The 19,872-nt window shown below is 38.4% G+C and overlaps 1 protein-coding gene across 1 annotated transcript in view; it reads right to left on the bottom strand.

Annotated features, from left to right (window-relative positions):
• Window positions 1–616: 616 nt before the first annotated feature.
• LOC116737743 (cAMP-specific 3',5'-cyclic phosphodiesterase 4D-like) overlaps window positions 617–19,872 on the bottom strand; it is a 171,351-nt gene continuing 152,095 nt past the window's right edge. Inside the window, exon 2 of the mRNA XM_032593193.1 lies at window positions 617–1,222. Within this exon, the coding sequence (XP_032449084.1) occupies window positions 989–1,222 (234 nt within the window). The 3' untranslated portion in view covers window positions 617–988. The remainder of the gene's footprint in view (window positions 1,223–19,872) is intronic.

Consider the following 19,872-nt stretch of genomic DNA (forward strand, 5'->3'; position numbering starts at 1 on the left):
TTTAATAACACAAGTCCTTTGAACTGGTCTGTAACAATTCAAACTAAACTCAGTATCACAGAGGGCAGTTACTAGCAAAATTTCTTCTAATTACAACTTTTCTAACAACTTCTAGGAAAATCCAGAAGCACCTTTCCTAGACATGCCTTCAATTTGGCGGAGAATGGGAAGAATCACATTTGTCACCTAACAAATTGCTTTGTTCTCATAATCTTAGCGAATGCTCTAGAATCTTTCCAAATATGGGCCACTGGCTTCTTCCTTTCTTTCCTATTCAATCTTCTTATAAATGCAGCTGACCAAAACAGCAAAGAATGGATGTGCCCATTATCCATACTTTCTTTCTCAATGTTTACCTGGCAACATTGCTCTTAAAGAGTAAAATCTCCATTGCTAAAGAGCAGAGAAGAACAAAAACACAACTATTCTGCAAAGTCAGCAATACAAAAGTTATTGAATGATGGAGACAGTGACTGTGCGTGATCCTTCCATAACTAACACTATATAAAACCACCTCCTTTTGGGAATTGAAACAGTATTCTGGTAAGCAACACCTTGATGTGTCAAAGGCCAAATTACTAGGCTCCTGAATATAATTGCTTATTTCCTTGGATTCTTATTACATGACAATCTATTCTTGATTCAAAATTCATTTTGTACCAGTGAACATGACCTACTGTTTCCAGATATGTATGCCTATGTATTAATGTGTTAATTAGTTCTCATGTATTAAGAATTTTTTTTATTAAATCACATATGACCAATATTAATTTTCCAAGTCCAAGTCTCCTTTCTTAGATGTTTATTCTCATTCACCAATACCTGTTCAACTCCTCTGTGTAAAACCGTTTGACTAAAACAGCTTCTCCTGTAGAGGTAGAGACATTTTCCTCCCAATCAAATCAGGCAATGAGCCACAAAATCTCAAAAGACCAAAGATAACATCACCATCCAAAATATAAAACGGGAAAATGTTGCCCAGAGGCACTCACCCACTGGAGTCTGCAGAAGTGATAGCAATCAGTGGTAGAATCTTCAGAGGGAGGCTGGTCGGTCTGGGAATGTTCTCTGATTCACTTTTCAAGTCTGCTTGTTCCAACTGTCTGAAGGCAAGAGGGGGAAGCTGAACATTGCGGCAAGAAAGTCTCCGTACAAGATAGGGTTCCATTCCTCGGAAAGGGTCTTCCTCTTCATTACTGGAATGCAGTGTTTCCTCAGAAGCCTAAGGCAAAAGGTGAAGAAAGTACAGTACTCAATAATGATGGCTTTACACTTTTGGAGAGAGAAATTAAGGGAAATTATATGTGAAAAAATATTTATTTTATTTTTTATATTATATAATTTGTATTTTATTTTGTGTGTGTATATCTATATATAACATTTATTTTGTTATATATATAACATTTATTTTGTGTGTGTGTGTATATATATGTGTTATATATATATATAAAACAATGAAGCAACAATACTAACAGAAATATTTTATGAAAAGATCAGAACTAATAACTGAAATCTAGATTTATTTTCAAAAGAATAAATTTGTTCATCAATATATTTAGATAAGGATCAGTGGTTGCAGTTAACTGATCTCCAATAATATTAGAATTTATTAACTCCGTGCATGAATTCTATAAAATCAAGGGCAAGTCAAAATAGTTTTCTACCTTCTAAAAGATGACTTATAGAAAATTAATATATACATATCTTCACATATGACATAGGTATACATACATGCCTATGAAGAACAAGGGAGAAAATAAGTTATATTCTTTTTCTTTTCATACTTAGGGCCATAGTTATAACACATATTTTCACACGTTATGTGTCACTTGGATAAATATTCTATGCAAAGTTTTATAGTAAGATTTTTTAAGGGGAATTAAAAAAAGACATGAAAGGAAAGCTGAGAGCCCAGCAGATCATAGCTGAATTTTGCAAATTAGATCCTTATTATCCATATGCAGAGGCAAATCAAGCTTAGAATAAAGTAGAAAACTTATTATTTTGATGCTAGTTGGAAAAAATATAATGTTCCATGAGCAATTCCCAGTGGTTGGAAAGTCTACTCGAGCAATGTTTATTATATCCATGTATTCAGAATGACAGAATCACCGACTGTTACCAGATAACATGCTGGGTTCTAGAGTCTTTGTGTTGCCACATTCTCCTCATATTCTTAGAGTACTGCTGAATCTCCCTGTGTTTTCTGTTTCTTTATTAGGAACATAATAAAGTATATTGCTCACTACCTGCAATGTGATACACAATCATAAATAGCAGTTTTGTTTCCTTCTGAGTTTTACAGGTAAAGAAACTCTTCCTGGGAATCAAAGTACTTTTCCAAAATTTAGGCTGTCCATTATATGTTAAAAATGGACTTTGGAGGCACCTGGGTGGCTGAGTCAGTGTAGCATGTGACTCTTGATTTTGGCTCAGGTCATGATCTCACTGTTCGTGAGCTCAAGGCCCACAGTGGGCTCTGCACTGACAGCGTGGAGCCTGCTTGGGATTCTTTTTCTCTTCCTTTCTCTCGGTTCCTCCCCCACTTGTGCTCTCTCCCTACCTATCTCTTTCTCTCAAAATAAATAAAAAAAATTGTGTTTTAATAATTGACTTTGAAGATGTGTCTGGGTAGTTCAGTCGGTTAAGCATCCAACTTCGGCTTAGGTCATGATTTCATGGTTTGAGTTCAAGCCCTGCATGGGCAATGTGCTGTCAGCACAGAGCCTACATCAGATCCTCTGTTCCTCTCTCTCTGTGCCCTTCACCAGCTCACTCTGTCTCTCTGTCTCACTCAAAAATAAATAAACATTTTTAAAACTTGACTTTGGAGAGCCCACCCCTAATTTAGAGTTACTGTTGCACTTCTTATTATACTAATACCTTTAGATAAGTAAGGTCCATTGTCCTGTTGAACACAGAGGATAGTGATTTTTACCACTCAAAGTTATTGTCTGGACCAGAGATACGAAGTATTTAAAGCACCAATAACTAGCGCAGTTTGCACTCAACAAAATGGCAGCTAGTATTATTATAATCCAAGCTAATTTCCTTTATATTTTCAGAGCACTATACTGCCTTTGATACTTTATTTCCATATCATTTCCATATAGAGAATTTGTCTGTTTCTGGTTTAGACCTTGAAAAAGGTGAAAAGATAGGCAATAGCGTACTCTGTTCACCCATGGATTTTATTATCTAATTTTATGCGTCAGTAGAATAAAATAAGGGCAACAAGAAGGTCAAGAAAAGGTCTAAGCTAAAATCAAAGTTCATTTGTTCAAACCTAGATATGAAGATCCAGATTCTGCGAATCTGTGCTTTGAGGACTCTACTTGCTTTGCAGAACAACATTAATAATAATAATGGCCTTACAAAGGAGGCAGTCTTGCCATTTCTAACAACACAGATGCACCTTGAAAGCATTATGCTAAGTGAAATATGTCAGAAAAAACAAATTCTGTATGATCTCACCTGTATGTAGAATCTAAAAGAAAAAAAAAACTCATAGAAAACAGAGGTCAGATTTGTGGTTACCAGAAGCAGTGCAGGGAGGGGAAATTGAATGAAAGAAATCAAAAGGAACAAACTTGCAATTATAAGTAAGTACTAGGGATATAATGTACAATGTGGTGAGTTTAGTTGATATTGCTATATATATATATATATATTATATATATATATATATATATGAAAGTTGTTGAGAGTAAATCCTAAGAGTTCATTATGAGGATTTTTTTTTTTTTCCTTTTAGTATCTATTTGAAATGATGCCTGTTAACTAAACTTATTGTGGTCATGATTTCACATTTGTAAGTCAAATCACAATGTTGTTAAACTTATGTACTTATATATGTATGTCAATTATAACTCAGCAAAACAGAGAACAAATTTAATAATAACAATGACCAATATTTACTGACTCCTTATTAAATGGTACTGTGTTTTACATATACCAACTCATATAAATTTTATTGAAATTTTCTGAGTTGGGTCCTATTACTTTTCCCATTTTACACATAAAGAAACAGAGACCTATAAAACAGCATACCTTCAGCCTATGATTAGTAGGATAACCCTTCCAGTTTGCCTGGCATTGTAAGTTCCATGTCTGCAGAAACCCCCCAGTCCCAAACTAGGATGGTTGAATACCCTACAAGTCAAGATCCAAAACCAAATCTCTTTCAGTTAAAGGTGCAACTACTAACAACTATGTTTTACTACTTCTAACAAGTATGATATGGCAGGGTGCAGACTACCAGAAAAGAACATATATGCTCATCGACCAAAATTTAATAAGCCTCACATTTTCATTAAAATAATAGTAATAGTAAACAACAACAACAACAACAGAACTGAAATCAGGACAGCCTATTAATAATAACCCTTGTTGGGGCACCTGGGTGGCTCAGTTGGTTAAGCGGCCGACTTCGGCTCAGGTCATGATCTCGCGGTCCGTGAGTTCGAGCCCCACGTCGGGCTCTGTGCTGACAGCTCAGAGCCTGGAGCCTGTTTCAGATTCTGTGTCTCCCTCCTCTGACCCTCCCCCATTCATGCTCTGTCTCTCTCTGTCTCAAAAATAAATAAACGTTAAAAAAATTTAAAAAAAAATAATAACCCTTGTTGATTAAATCATGAGATAGAGTTTCCTGGCCCAACTTTGCCATTAATTACTTTTAGGCTGTTCAGAAGTCACTGAAGCTGTTGGGCTTTAATTTCCTTAGACATAAAATTGAGAAGTTGTACAAAATGACCCTTAAGACCACTTTCAGTTTTGAATACTCTGATTTTAAATCGCCAATGGCAAAATCAATGTTTAGGGAGACGGCGATAACAGAAAACAAAGAGAAAAGGTATACATGTAACATTCTTAGCTTTTACATTGAGAAAGTGAGCCTCTGTGTGTTTGTGAAGTTCTGTGTGTTCATCTAAGGACACAAGTGCAGAATGAACCCACATTCTGGGATTGCTAACAGGTCATAATCTGCCTTACACATTTCTCAAGAAGTTAATGACTGAAGTGTATAGATACCCTTCTTCAGGATGAACACAGAAAAGAACAAAGGATGAGTCTAGCAGAGCTGAACACTGAATGCAACTGGCCAAAGCTAATATATTTTTATAAGTGCTAAACTACCCACTCTGATAATAGCATTGCTACTGCAAAAACACTCTATATAATCCAGGCTATCTGATTAAAGACTTAATGTTTGTGACATTGTCTTTTAGATAAAACCACCTCAAGAGGTAACCTCTTTTGAGAGAACAACCTATATTAAAAATAAAGTGGTGTTTTTATCTTGACAATAAAAATGATAAAACAGTATATGCCTGTATCCTAACATTTCCATTCAAAAACAATATGACAAATGTTTTTTTAAAAATTCCAGATCCATGTGCATCAATGATCTTTCAAAAATAAAAAGAACAACTTTATCGGGTAGAAGACAGGAGATTAAGTGGCCTTATTCTGGAAAGCAATGTAAAACTGACTACTGGGACAACATATATCTTATTGCTGGAAAATGGCATTTTTGCAAAGGCTGAATGGATAAGATAGTATTATAATATCTCTAAGCAATCACTTCTTAAAATGTGGTGCTCAAACCCCCTGCATGAAAATCACAGACAGTGCCTGTTAAACTTCAGATTCCCAGGCCCTGTTCCAGATCTGCATAATGAGAATCTCTATGACTAGGGCCTGGGAGTCTCAATCAGTCTCAAGGATGATTCCTATGAATACTAAAACTTGGAAGCAATAATTTTGCATTTTAGACATAGTCCAATAAGAATGGCAAAGATCCAAGTACAAAGATGTTCACTCCAGCTTATGTATAATAATGAACAACTGGATGTAATGTAATTGTTGTATTGAAGGATTGGCTTAATAAATTTTGATTTATCATATTATGAAATACTAGGAGGTTGTTAAGGCACAAGCATATGTGATTATGGTTATAACATTGACTAAGAAAAACAGATTACAAAGTGATATTATTTTTGTAAAACAAGGCTCAAACAAAACAATAAAAATTTAACATATAGTATTCATAGAAAATTATGGACAGATATATCCCAATTTTCTAAAATGGCTTTTTGAGTGACAGTATTGGCGGTGATTTTCATATTTTTGTTTATTACCGCCTCTTATATTTTCCATCAAAAATGTAATATTTAGGGATTAAAAGTATAGTGAAAGTCTCAGTAATAAAATAATATTTACCTTGTTATTGATTCAACTCAGAAATATCACTTACTTAGCTTTAAGATATACAATATCAAAAGAGAAAAAACACTACAATGTTTGAATGAGTTTAATGCAAACCTGTTAAGTTGTAATAAAATGAAATTCCCTTTGGTAATTAAACAATTTATTTGAAATAGATTTAAAAAATAACTTCGAAATAATTCTTTTCACTGTTAGGACAAATATGCCTCTGAAAGGCATACCGAAAGAAAGCAAGCCCATAATAATTAACACTTACAATAACTGAGTGAACATTAAATATGTTGTTATTATTATCATTTTATTATTTTCTTCTTTGTTTTCTTCAGCTTCTGTGCAGAGTATTTAATTAATTTCTTTGTTCTCTTTTTCCATCCCAAAGTAGATGGCAAATCAGTTTGCAACGCCCTAAGAATGGGGATCTACACATAACTGGTGTTAAATAAATTGCTATGATTGCTGATAATCTCATAGTTTTTGATAATTGTTTCATTTGTGTATATAAAAATGAAGTTTTCTAAAGAGAAATTACAGTAAAATGTATATACAGTGGCATTGGAGGACAGAATGTTTCTTTCTGGGCACACAGCTACATCACATTTCTAGACTGGGTTGCAGGTAGTTGTAGAGGTATCGATGGTGTTATATGACATGCAACAGTTTACACAAGCCAAGGAAATGTATGCCACTTTCACATCCGGCCCATAAAAACTGTGAGAATAACCCTTCCTTTGTCTCACCATCTGTAATCTCTTGCCATATACTGAAGATGGTGGAGACAAAAGATGGAAGTCACGGTTCCTAAATCCCTCTTCACAGGAGAGTCACTTGACAATCAAAAACATTTAATGTGGGCTACATGAGCCACACATAATTTTTCCATCTAGGAAGCCATTAAAATTGGGGGTTTCCTTATTACAGCTAGTGTTATATGTAGAATCACATCTTTATTCTTTGAGTTCAATTTATCTTAATCATGACATCATCCTTTCCTAGTTAAATTCTTGAATTAAGAACTGATGAAGTCTCTACTACCTTCCATGTTTGTGTAGGGAGCTGGAAATACAGTTGAGTGAGGCACTTCCTCTCCCTTAAGTGCAGACATTCATTTAGGGAGAGAGATAAATAGACAATAGCCAGTAGAATGACAGCTGCACAGAAGTTAGGGCCCTTTGGGGATACAGAGGTAGGGTGACACTTTTGCGAGTGAAAGAGGTTTCTAACGCAAGTAGAAAAGTCAGACTTTCTGAGGCAAACTGAGCTCTACGATTCTACTTCCCCAAAATGTTTGGTTGGGGGATCTTCTGTCTCTTACATCTTAGCAATGCCCTAAGGCACTCTCTTTCCACAGTCTTTCTCCACATCTGACATACTGCTGGTTGAAAACCTCAGGAGTTTCCTGGGTGAATCTGAAACTGTCCCCACTCACAAAGAGGGCAGGGAGAGAGAAGCGGGAGACACAGGTCCTCCCCAGTTAGCAGGACACAGGCAGACCCAGCCCGGGAAGTTACAGGAGGTGGGTGGTGAGCGCTGCCAGCAGCCGTCACAATCTCGAGTTTATGCAGACGCCTCACCTGAGCTCGGTCACAGATACCCCGAAGTTGTCAACAGCACATTGCTCCCTCAAGGTTGCGCCCTTAAAGTCAGCTCCTGCTGTGGAAAGCATGTGTGGAAGGTACCCATGGGGTGAGGAGCCTCTGAGCGCCCGGATCCAGCCGGCGGGTCAGCTGGAGGTCACGACCTCACCATGACCTCCTGGGACACTGCACCGGTGGGGTGGCTGTCATAACCTCTCACACCCTCTTCCACAATGAGCCCTGAGCAGTCATTAAGGGGTTCCCCTCTGAGGGAGGCAGCCTTTTGGCGGCAGCTGCACTGGGGGCAGATCACATAGCAGCAATTTGGCACGTCCAAGGAAGACACACATTAAGATGATTCCCAAAATAAGTTTTTCTGTCAAGAGTCCCATTATCCAAACCACTGATATATTAAGTCCTCTAGACTGGGGGTCTGATCACTCAGAGCATTTACTTGTGTCCTCATGTGATTTAATAAAGATGATACATTGGTAGGCCAGTCAGATATAAACACAGATTTTGTTTAGATAATGGCACAGGTGTCTCCTTAGTAGGCAGTAATAATGTCCATTCTATTTTGGAGGACAGCTTTCCTCATTATAGATAGTTCAGTGTTCACAAAAACCAGACCTTGTGACCATCATTTAAGTCATATTTGGTAAATTTAATAAGGGCTTTTATGTGTGTTTATAATGTCTTCTGGGCCAATGGAGAGGACAAAGACAGCAGGCAAATGATCATACAGGTGGAAAACAGAATGTGCCCATCTGGCCTGGAGGAGACAGAGGTTGGCAATTTGTGTTACTGTGGTGTGGATTATCCCCTGTGGCCAGGGAAAACCAGTGTGCAGCAGCCCAACCACTAACGTGGAAGCCACAAAGATTGTGCCATACAACCATTGGGTCCCAATGAGGGATATCCAAAAACACCTTTCCTGCATGATTAGTCAGTGCCAAACCAGTCACTATCCTTTAATGTGACAGAGTAACTACACAGCTTTGGTAATATCCATCCCATATCCCTGAAATAATTGGGTTGGTTCTGTGTAGAGTGCTATTTCTTTTCCTAACGTAGGGGTGCCTAATGTCCCTAAACCGGGGTGAGCCAAATGAACCTATCCCAAATCTGAGTACAGGCATCCATGGCTTTGATGGTGGTGTTTTTAGGACCCTTCCAGTCAAGAGTCTGATAGGCTGTCTATACAGTTTGAATGATTAACAAAAAGAATACCCATGCCCAGTCTTATTGATAATGTGTGCCACAGGCCAGGATTTTGGATCAGTATTAGTAATATCAGATGAATTGTAAGTAAGAAACCTAGGTTGTTCTTCCTTAATATACTGCTTTAAGTCCCTTCAATCCCTGTTCTAGAGTGGCTATACCCACCATAATAATCCTAACAAGCTAGAGAGGGGCAGTTGCCCACATACCCAAAAGTTGGGTTGATTCCTTTGCCAGGCATACAAGTGGGCCAATAGAAGTAACGTATTTCCATCAGGTGTCCATCTTGTGACCAGACATCCAAGGAAACAAAAGTGCAAGGTTGAAAAGACAGATATGTAGTAGGAAATTGTATGGGAAAATATTCACCTTGTATAAGAATTACATTTGTGCCCTGATCATTAGATGTTAATGTGGCTGCAGCTTCAGGAATTTGAAATGGTTGTGCTTACCCTACATGTAGGCCAGCGGAAGACAGCACTGTTAGGTAAGAAGAAATAGACTAGGAACAGGATGCACCAACCCAGGATTTCCATCTTTTTATTTCTTTAAATGGTATGTGTTCCATTCCCATTATAATGCATTTCAAGAGATTCAGCTTGCAGCAGGACAATGGGGGTACCAGTTGATCTTATGTAGCTCCTCCTCACTCAAAGGTCAGAGCAACTCACCCATCCTTGTAGGATATTCCATTGCAAATTCCAGTAGAACACACCTTTGTCAGGCATGATGAGGGTTGCTGTCCTTAGCAGCACAGAATGTTGATCCTTGATGAGAGTCAGGGCAATAGCTGTCTCCCACAACTGTCATAAATGTACAGTATTAGGTGTTTTCACAAGGGTCCCCCGTCAGGCAGATGGGGCAATAGGCCCTAGAGTTGGTAATTCAAATGTTTTAAAGCCTGGGACAGTACTTTAATCCACCCAAAGTGGTTTTACCGGTTAGTAATTTAATTGCTGCTTTAATATTCCATTTTCCCTTTATACCAACTGTACTGCTGGGGTTGAACCTCTATTCAGTATCATGTTCCACATCATCACCTTGGAAAAGTGACCCCTGATAACTGTCTATTCAATGATGGTATCCACTGAGCTTCTCTAATCCCCTAATACTGACATCGTGGTTTGTACAGCAGCAGAGGAAAGCTTGGGTTAGGCTAGACACAGTGTCCATACAACCAACGCATAATGAAAACCTTTTCTTGGAGGAGGCGGCCAATATAATCACTTCGCCAATCCCTCACTGAATGGGAACTTCTGTGCATGGTTCAACATTCATTGGCAGTTGCCTTAGGCATTATCTAGGACACACAGGACAAGGTGTTAGTGCATAACTAAGTTGCTGTATTCCAAAGGTAATCTGACATCCTTGGCAAAATGCAATCCCACCCCGGTGCTATAGTGGCCACTCTTTCTATGACTCAATCCGCTATATCTACTAAAGGGTCAGTTGCTAAAGTTTGTACCCTAAGCTAGGGCATCAGCTTCCGGATTGCCAGGGGTTGTCATTGCCTTGAGCCATAAGGTGAAAGACCTTGAATACTACCACAGGCTCTTGTAGAAGAGCCCAAATATCTTTCCACATAACCTGACCCTAAAAGGGCTTAAGCATAATCATCTACTTCTTGGCTTCCCACTGTCCATGCTGTAGGGTTAATCCCTTTATAATAGCCCAACTGCTTATGCAAAGGGTTAAAGGTTAGGGATCATAAGTGATCACCAGCCAAATCACTATTAGTTTAGCCCACTGGCTTCTGGACTTGTTCCTGTTTTCATCCAGATGGTGTCAGTGTTGGGCTGAATAGTTACTGTAGCCCATGTGGGTGGGTTGTCCATCTTTATATCAGGCATTAGCAGAATTTCCCCCACCCCATTTTTATTGGCCATCACAAGAATAGGGGTAGAGGCATTTGAAGGATCCACATACTCCACTGGACCTAGGAGCACACATATTTCTAGTGAGAGCGAGCTATCACATTCCAGGTATCATTCTGTTGCAAAAAGTCTTGCCACTTACTCACTGTGGGAGTTTGAACCATGGCAAAGGTGGGTGGATGGGACATATTATCAACCCCCCTTAAGAAGAAAGGGAGTACTCACCATGATATACTTTTCCTTCATGAGAGGCTCAACCTAGAGGAGTACTGCATACAATCCTAGGAGCCTGTTGCTCTATGGGGCTATTTCTGTTCCCTTCAGAGGTGGGACCAAAATCCAGGGGACATTCTCTCTTCTTGTTGTCTCTGCCACAGTGTCAAACCCACACCTTCTGGAGTCACAGACATATCTAATTCAAATGGTATCTTTGCTTGGGAGATGTCCAGAGCTTTAATCTACTTCACTAGTACTTGTGTATTCTCAAAGGCAGCTTGGTGTTCTGATCGCCAGTAACATATGTGCCCTTTCTTTATCAGGCAGTCTGAGGGACAGAATCACTGTGCCAGGTGAGGAATAAAAGTCCTATGAAATCACAAAATCCATACAAAATATTTTTCAGGTTCTTAGGAGTAGGATACACTCATACCTCATTAACCACAGCTTTTGGGACAATGTGCAACTTACCCAACAACACAATTCCCAAAACTTTACAGCAGTGTCTGGGCCTTAAATTTTCTGTGGGTTCACTGCTCATCCTCTCCCTTGCAGATGTTCCAGCAAAATCTGCAGAAGTCCTGCAGCAGAGGCAAGTCTTCACATCTTAACACGATATCATCATAAGTGTAAAGAACCCATTTTTCAAATGTGGGGAAGGAGAAAAGAGACAGGTCTCAAGCTACCATCCCATGACATATTGTGGCACCACGCAGATAGCTTTGGAAAAACACTTTAAAAGTCCACTGTTGCCCCTGCCATACAGAGATATATTGATCTTATGACTCAGTGGCCAGGAGTACACTGAAAAAAAGAATTTGCTCAGTCGAGTACAGCATGAGACACTCCCAGGACTGTGGCCCAAGTATCTAAGATAATGGCAATGTTGGGCATAGCCCCATAGACGAGGGAGTACCACCTTGTCCAATTGTGCATAGGTCATGGTCATCTACCATGAGCCATCTGGCTTTTTATCATCCATACCAGACTGTTGGAAGCACTATGGGCAGGGAATACAATACCCTCTCAATGCAGCTCTTGAATAGTTTGTCCTATTTCCTTATGCCACCCACTCAATTTATATTGTGTGACTGTTACCATCTTCACAGGGGTTGACTGGTTCTTCGTTGCTGTTTCCCTTCAGCACAGGTTTCATTATTCTAACCCAGAGACATAATTCGCCAACAGAGGTTATAGATTTGGCTTTGTAGGATGTTAATAGCCAATATGTTCCCTCATATTAGAGAGATAAAAATCTCATATTCTTACAGGTATGAATACCCAATTTACAGTGTCAAAAGGACCTTCCTCACCCTAGCCATTTGTCCCCCATAACCACTGATGGCACTGAGGGGGCAGAAGATTTCTGAGGGTCACCATGTATCAGAGTACACTCAGCTCCAGTATCAACTGGAGCAATCACTTATATTTCTGAAAGACCAGTGAGGAGCTCCATGGGAGGCTCCAATTGTCTCTAATGGCCCTCACCTGGATGTAATATTGGCTTTCATCTTTTATCTGGGCCTTGTGATTCACCTACCATAGATAGGAATGTAGCCCTGAGGCCTCTGCTCAAACAGACAGAGCATCAGGGATGGTAGGTGCAGTCCCAGCAGCATGTGGTTAAACCATATTATTTCTGGATTACGTTTACTGGGACCTTTATAGCAGCCTGAGATAGCCATTTGTGAGTTCCTGTTACATCTCAGGTCTTTCCAATAACCCTTACTCATTCTCAGAATTTGTCAGTTTTCCCCAGATCAGCAATAGATCATCTGACATCATAAATGTCATGTCTCATGATTAGGCTCAGACTAAGTATCAGCATTTCATACTAGGTGCCTAGAGTATCTTAGCTTTCATTCCTGCACTGAATATGCACCAATAAAAGCCTTCAAAGACAAGGACACAGATGGCCTGTCTCATTCCCAACTCCTTCATAACAATTTATTTTATCTTCTCTATAGATTTCTAATGTTTCGTGTGACCAGGGAGAGCCCCATCATTGGGTCAAGAATGCCTGTAGACGAGAACAATTATATCTGTAAGGAAGTGAGTTCCTTAAACACCCCAAACACCAGGAAGGAGCTGCTGCTGGAGAAAAGGGTATATGATGATGTTGCTCATTTTCTCTGCCTCCTGCTTAGTCAGAGAACTCCAGAAGCTATCCCCTGCACACCCTCCCCCAGTCTCATAGCCCTACAAACCATGCCTGGATACTTCCCTGGCCTTTTGCTGAAACTTGGCAGCTCTATCAATAAGCTCAGTGGGCATGCTCTCTCATCATGAATGTTTCCTGAACTAAGGGTTGCCCTGCTAGCTGGAGTTGTAGCTAGGGTTGTTGCTGTTCTTAGTATTAGGGGTCAGACACATGGGGTTTTTGGTCGGTTTCATTGTCACTTGCCACAACATCCTCCTCCTTGCTCCTCTCACTTTTCTATTAATTCCATCTTTTAGCATCCTAACCAGGTTTTGTCACAAGTGCTAAGACCTTAATTCTAAGCAGCTTGTGCCCCACCTCAGTTTTGCAAAATGGAACCTCAAGGACTCCAGCTTATCATCCTGCTCTCCCACCTTGTCCTCCAGCCCCAAAGCTAGCAGAGTAGTACACACCTGAATGTCCTTCTCTTACCTCAGCAATTCTTCTGACTTGCTAACAGGAGCTTCAGCCCCTAATTGGGATCAGTGACCAAATGAACTATCCACCATAGGGACTGGACCACTGTGGCACCCAGTCATTTCCCTTCACTGATGCAGAGCACTATGCATGAGTCCTCAAACAAGTATGCCAAACCATAGAGCATTTTTAGGGTATTCCCATATTCATGTGGTAGCCCACAAACATCTAAATATGGGCCAGTTCTCCCCAAACAAAGATTGATGACCAACTTAAGATTTCCCCTATAGATGCCTCCTTCCTAAGACCCATTTATTGAGTCTTCTGGCTGCTTTGCTAATTATTGCTTCAAAACCTCAGGAGCTTCCTGGGTGAAACTTGAAACTGTCCCTTGTACACAGAGAGTAAGGAAAGACCAAAGAGTCTACTCCAGATTGGCAAATGGAAGGTTTAATAAGCAAGGGAACTTACATAAAAGTCTTGTCTTGGGTGGCTGCAAAAAAAGTAGATCTCTTTATCCAGCCACAAGAATCTTAAAAGTTTATAAAGAGGTCTTAGCTGGGGCGCCTGGGTGGCGCAGTCGGTTAAGCGTCCGACTTCAGCCAGGTCACGATCTCGCGGTCCGTGAGTTCGAGCCCCGCGTCAGGCTCTGGGCTGATGGCTCGGAGCCTGGAGCCTGTTTCCGATTCTGTGTCTCCTCTCTCTCTGCCCCTCCCCTGTTCATGCTCTGTCTCTCTCTGTCCCAAAAATAAATAAACGTTGAAAAAAAAATTAAAAAAAAAAAAAAAGGTCTTAGCTGAGTTCAGTCACAACTGAGAGTCTTAAGAACACATTGTTCCCTCAATGTTATGTCCTTGAAAATACCTTCCACTGTGGGAATGGTGGGCAGAACATACATTCTAAGGACAGGGGCATGGAGGAGAAACCTCCAACTGCCTAGATCTGACTTGCGGGTCAATTGACGGTCATTTTCTCTGTCAGTGACCTCCTCCTCAACATGTTTAAAGTATTATCCAAGACTATGAAAACAAATAACTCAACCTTTTATTACCTTAAGTCAGACATCAGTCTGCCAACTATAGTGAAATGATTTATGTGTCTAGTCCCTTCATTAGCTTGCACACATCTGGAAAGACAGGATGCCTCCAGCACGCAGCCAGTGCCTGGGATAAAAACATATGCTAAATAAACCTTGTTGGAAGAATCAGTGAAGAAAATAGATAAACCTGACTCTATTCCTTCAACTTCAAGAAAGTAGGAAACGAGGGGAACATCTGGGTGGCTCAGCCAGTTGAGCATCTGACTTCAGCTCAGGTCATGATCTCACAGTTTATGGGCTTGAACCCTGCATCAGGTTCTGTGCTGACAGCTCAAAGTCTGGAGCCTGCTTCAGATTCTGTGTCTCCCTCTCTCTCTGCCCTCTCCTTGCTCATGCTCTGTCTCTCTCACTCTCAAAGATAAACATTTAAAAAGAAGAAAGTAGGAAATGAGAAAACAGCATTAGACATTGGTATTAATAGTGTTGTGTTTATAGGTATTCATATAAGTTAGGTTAACAACTGTTACCTTTTGCAATGTAAGAAACATATTCACATGTTGTAGGGGCTCCTGGGTGGCTTAGTCAGTTAAGCATCTGACTTCAGCTCAGGTCATGATCTCGCAGTCTGTGATTTTTAGCCCCATGTTGGGTTCTGTGCTGACAGCTAAGAGCCTGGAACCTGCTTTGAATTCTGTGCCTCCCTCTTTCTCCTTGTTCACGCTCTGTTCACACTCTGTCACTCTCTCTCTCTCTCAAAAATAAACATTAAAAAAAAGAAACATATTCACATGTTGTGAGGATTTAGGACACAGATATCTTTGAGTACCTTTATTCTATCTCTAGCATATATGTTCTCTTGTCCTTCCTTTTGGGGCAAATTTTGAATTATGAAAGGAGAGGCAGGAATGACTGTGATGGCTGGGATTTCTCCCTTCACTTCTTTCCCATTTTGTTAATTCAAGGACTCCCAAACTTTATGACTTCTGCTATAACAGAAATTTGACATCTATTTAACATTCACTTTTCAGTGACACTTTGTATCACTCCTTAATGTGGCTGCTTTGTCCTCCCTTAAGACTATACCTCCATGCTCCTCCTGGGACTACTATAGTTCCCCTACTCTGAACTGTGTGGTTCAGCTGAGGTTACCAATCTAAATCCTCCCACACCATAGTTATAAGCATGTACTTGTGACCCAAGGAGGGAGAAACAAACCCTTTTGGAGATTCATATATTGCTGAACTGGAGGCATGGAAACCTATTCCTAACCATTGATGGTGAAAGGCAAAATGAACTCTGGAAGAATCTGTGTCATGTCTCCCAACCATTAGAAGAAATTGGCCTGTGATAGGATAGAATGAAGCTAAGCCTCAGGGGAACAAGATGAACAAGATACATAGGAGGTTCTTTTGGCAATTTGATTCCCTGAATTTATGTGAGCTAAAGACCAACCCCATCTCTTTATTTCCCTGTGATTGAAAGCAAACACTGCCTTTGTTTGCTTTAGCTAACTTAAATTGGATTTCAATCATTGGCAGCAGAAACATTCTTTATTAATATAGTCTTATTCTGAGCTAAGTGCTAGATTTACAGTATCCCTTTAAATTCTCAAGACAACAATAAAATATAAACAACAAAATAGCTTAGTGGCTGCAACATATAAAAAGGAATTTCTCTTAAAACTCCAAAATGTTAATCATTCAAATAGCTTTTGTATCTCTACATTTGAAATTTCTTTCAAATATATATCGTTAGAATATGTATTTTCACCTAACTTTTTAAATAAACATTAAAGATTTTAGGCACTCCATGTTTCCAGAGTACCTATGCTAGGCAAAGCTCTGTAAAAGTTGGAATGTTAAACAGTTGCATGGATTTTCAGGAAAAAAACAAACCAAGCTTAAGATGTGTATCGCTTCCAATGTTACATTCCTTTTTCCTGTGTTATTCATTTCTTCCAAAATTAAGTTCTGAAAAAATACTTTCCCTGTGTCTCAATTTGCAGTATAATCAAGAAAATTTTTGAAAACTGAGCCAATGCTTTAAGGATTAAAATACAATTTAATAGGTTACTATCACAATAAATTGAAAATCATATAGTTCAAAAGGACTATATACAAACAGTAGACATTTTTCTATGTATATTGTACTGCTATGTCTCCATGAAATTGTTAATACATAATCCATTTTCAAATGGATAGTTGTAAACTGATAAAAGCACTCTTGCAAAAATGAATTCCATATAAAAATGATAATTTCCACCCCAGGTTAACACAAAGATACCAGATAGATCTCTAACATCCGCAGAACATAATACAAATATAGGCTGTGATTTCAAATTGATTAGAAAACACAGAAATTACTGAAGTCTTTTTAAAACCATCCCCTATAACTCATTCATCAAAACTTGTAAAAAATTCATAAAAGGAATAGACAATTTCTCATTCAGCAATATTCTACCATATATTCTCATCAAAAAGAAATTCTGAAACTACAGGATTCAATCAACTTTTTGTAAATAGCATTGTACCTTTCCTGGATGACCTTGAACAAGGAAACAGATCCTATTTTGTTAGCAGGGGAAGGAAAGAAAAGAATTAAACAATAATTCTGGAACTGAAAAATGCAATACCTGAATTGGACAATTCACTAGAGGAAATCAACATCAAACTTAAGCAGAACAAAGAATCAATGAACTTAAAGACAGGTCATTTGAAATTATGAAGTCAGAAGAAAAAAAGAAAAAAGAAAAAAGAATTTTAAAAGTGAGAAAACCCTAAGGGGTTTATATGTAAATTGTGAGAGTCCCAGAACAAGAAGAAAGGGAGAAAGGGGCAGAGAGCTTATTTGAAGAAATAATGTTCGAAAATTTCCCAATACCAAGGAAGGAAATGAACATTCAAATTTAAGAACAAAAAAGACTCTGAAACTCAAAGAAGCCTCAAGACACATTAAATAAGTAGTGAAAAGTCAAAGACAAAGAGAAAATCTTGGAAGCAGCAAGAGAAAAGTGACTCATCACATAAAAAAGAGCCTCTATAAGATTGCCAGTGAATTTCTCAGCAGAAATATCACAGGCCAAAAGAGAGTCGGATGATATAGTCAAAGTGCGGAAAGAAAAACACTGCGAACCAAGAATGTCATAGTCAGCAAAATTGTCCCTCAAAATGAAGCAGCTATAAAGAATTTCCCAAAAAATCTAAGGGAGTTCATCATCACTAGATCTGCCTTAGAAGAATTATTAAAGGGACTCCTTTAAGTTGAAGCAAAAGGACACTAGACAGCAGCACAAAGTCATATGAAGATATGAAGTTTTCTGGTAAAATATAAAAATAAATATTTAGACAAATACAGAATTCTGTGGTACATAAATTGTTTTAAATTCCGGTACACATTTAAAATATTGAAGCATAAAAAACTATAAACCTATGTTAAAGGATACAAAGTATAAAAATATATAACCTGTAAAACCAATAAAGTGAGGAGGATGAAAGGAGTATCATTTCTGTGTATGATGCAAACTATCAGTTTAAAATAGATACCTGTAAGTATAAAATGTCTTATGTAATCCCTATGGCAACCACAAAGAAAAGACCTATAGAAGATGCAAAATGAAAATCAGAATATTTTCAAATAATGTACCTGATAAGAGGTTAATATCCAAATTATATAAACATCTAAAACTCAACAAAAGTCAAATGACTCACGTAAAAATGAACAAATAACCTGAATAAACATTTCTCCAAAGATAATATGCAAATGAACACTAAGCAAATGTAATGATGTTCAACATCACTAATCACTGAGAAAATACAAACCAAAATCACAATGATAATTTACCTCACATGCATTAGGGTGACTACTATCAAAAACAAAACAAAACAAAACAAAACAAAATCAAAGCAAGTGTTGGAAAAAATGCAGAAAGAAAACCTGCACTATTCCAGGGAGAGTAAAATGGTATAACTGCTTCAGAAAATAGTATGGAGTTTCCACAAAACAATTATTTTGTGTTAAAAATTTTATTTAAATTCTAGTTTGTTAACATATGGTACAATACTGGTTTCAGGAACAGAATTCAGTGATTCATCACTTACATACAATACCAAGTGCTCGTCATAACAGCTGCCTGCCTTAATACCCATCCCCCATCTAGCCCATCCCCCATCCCCCTCCCTCCATTAACCCTCAGTTTGTTCTCTTTATTTAAGACTCTTTCATGGTTTGTTTCCTTCTCTCTTTTTTTTCTCCCCCATCCCACATGTTCATCTGCTTTGTTTCTTAAATTTCACACGAGTGAAATTCCCAAGAAATATTTAAAAAAGAACTATCTTATGATCTAACAATCCAACTTTTGAGTAACTATCTGAAAGAACTGAAAACAAGATCTCAAGAAGATATTTGTATACTGATGTTCACAGCAGCACTATTCACAATAGCTATGAAAATCTAGTGGTTACATCTAAAATTAGAGGAGATAATACGAAAGAAACTTTCTGAAAAGTCAGTTTGAAGTGTGCATTAATAGCATTAAAAGTCATTCAAGCCCTTTAGCCTAGTTATACCACTTCTCTGGAAATTAATCTAAGGAGGTTCTTAGCAATGCAGCTCTAAGTTTTTAATAAAGATATTTGTAACATGATTAATGCTAAAATCATTGAAACAACCAAAAATTGTCCAGGTATGAGGAAATTACCTTAAAAATACATCTATGTAATACTAAGTAGCTTCTAAAAGGAATTTACTGAAGAAATTTAGATAGTATTCTGTCAAATGAAAAAAAGTAAGAGCCAATTGGATATATATGCATGTTCTCAAAATGTCTCTCTGTCTCTCTCTGTCTCTCACACACACATACACACACACACAAACTAACAAACTAGAAGGAAATATAATGAGTATCTTAGATTGTTATCTTAGGGTTACCTAAATCACCCACATTCAAAACCAATTTCATATAACGTAGAATTTTTAAAACCAAAGAAGCAACTAGTGAACATTACTGCACTCTGAGACAAAAGGTGTGATCACTTCCCTGACTTGCGGTCCCCACACATCCCCTTGTCTCCTATCACTCTGCTCCTCCCTCTCTCCACAATATTA

This window comes from Lynx canadensis, chromosome A1, assembly GCF_007474595.2.
Source record: "Lynx canadensis isolate LIC74 chromosome A1, mLynCan4.pri.v2, whole genome shotgun sequence".
Lineage (NCBI taxonomy): Eukaryota > Metazoa > Chordata > Mammalia > Carnivora > Felidae > Lynx > Lynx canadensis.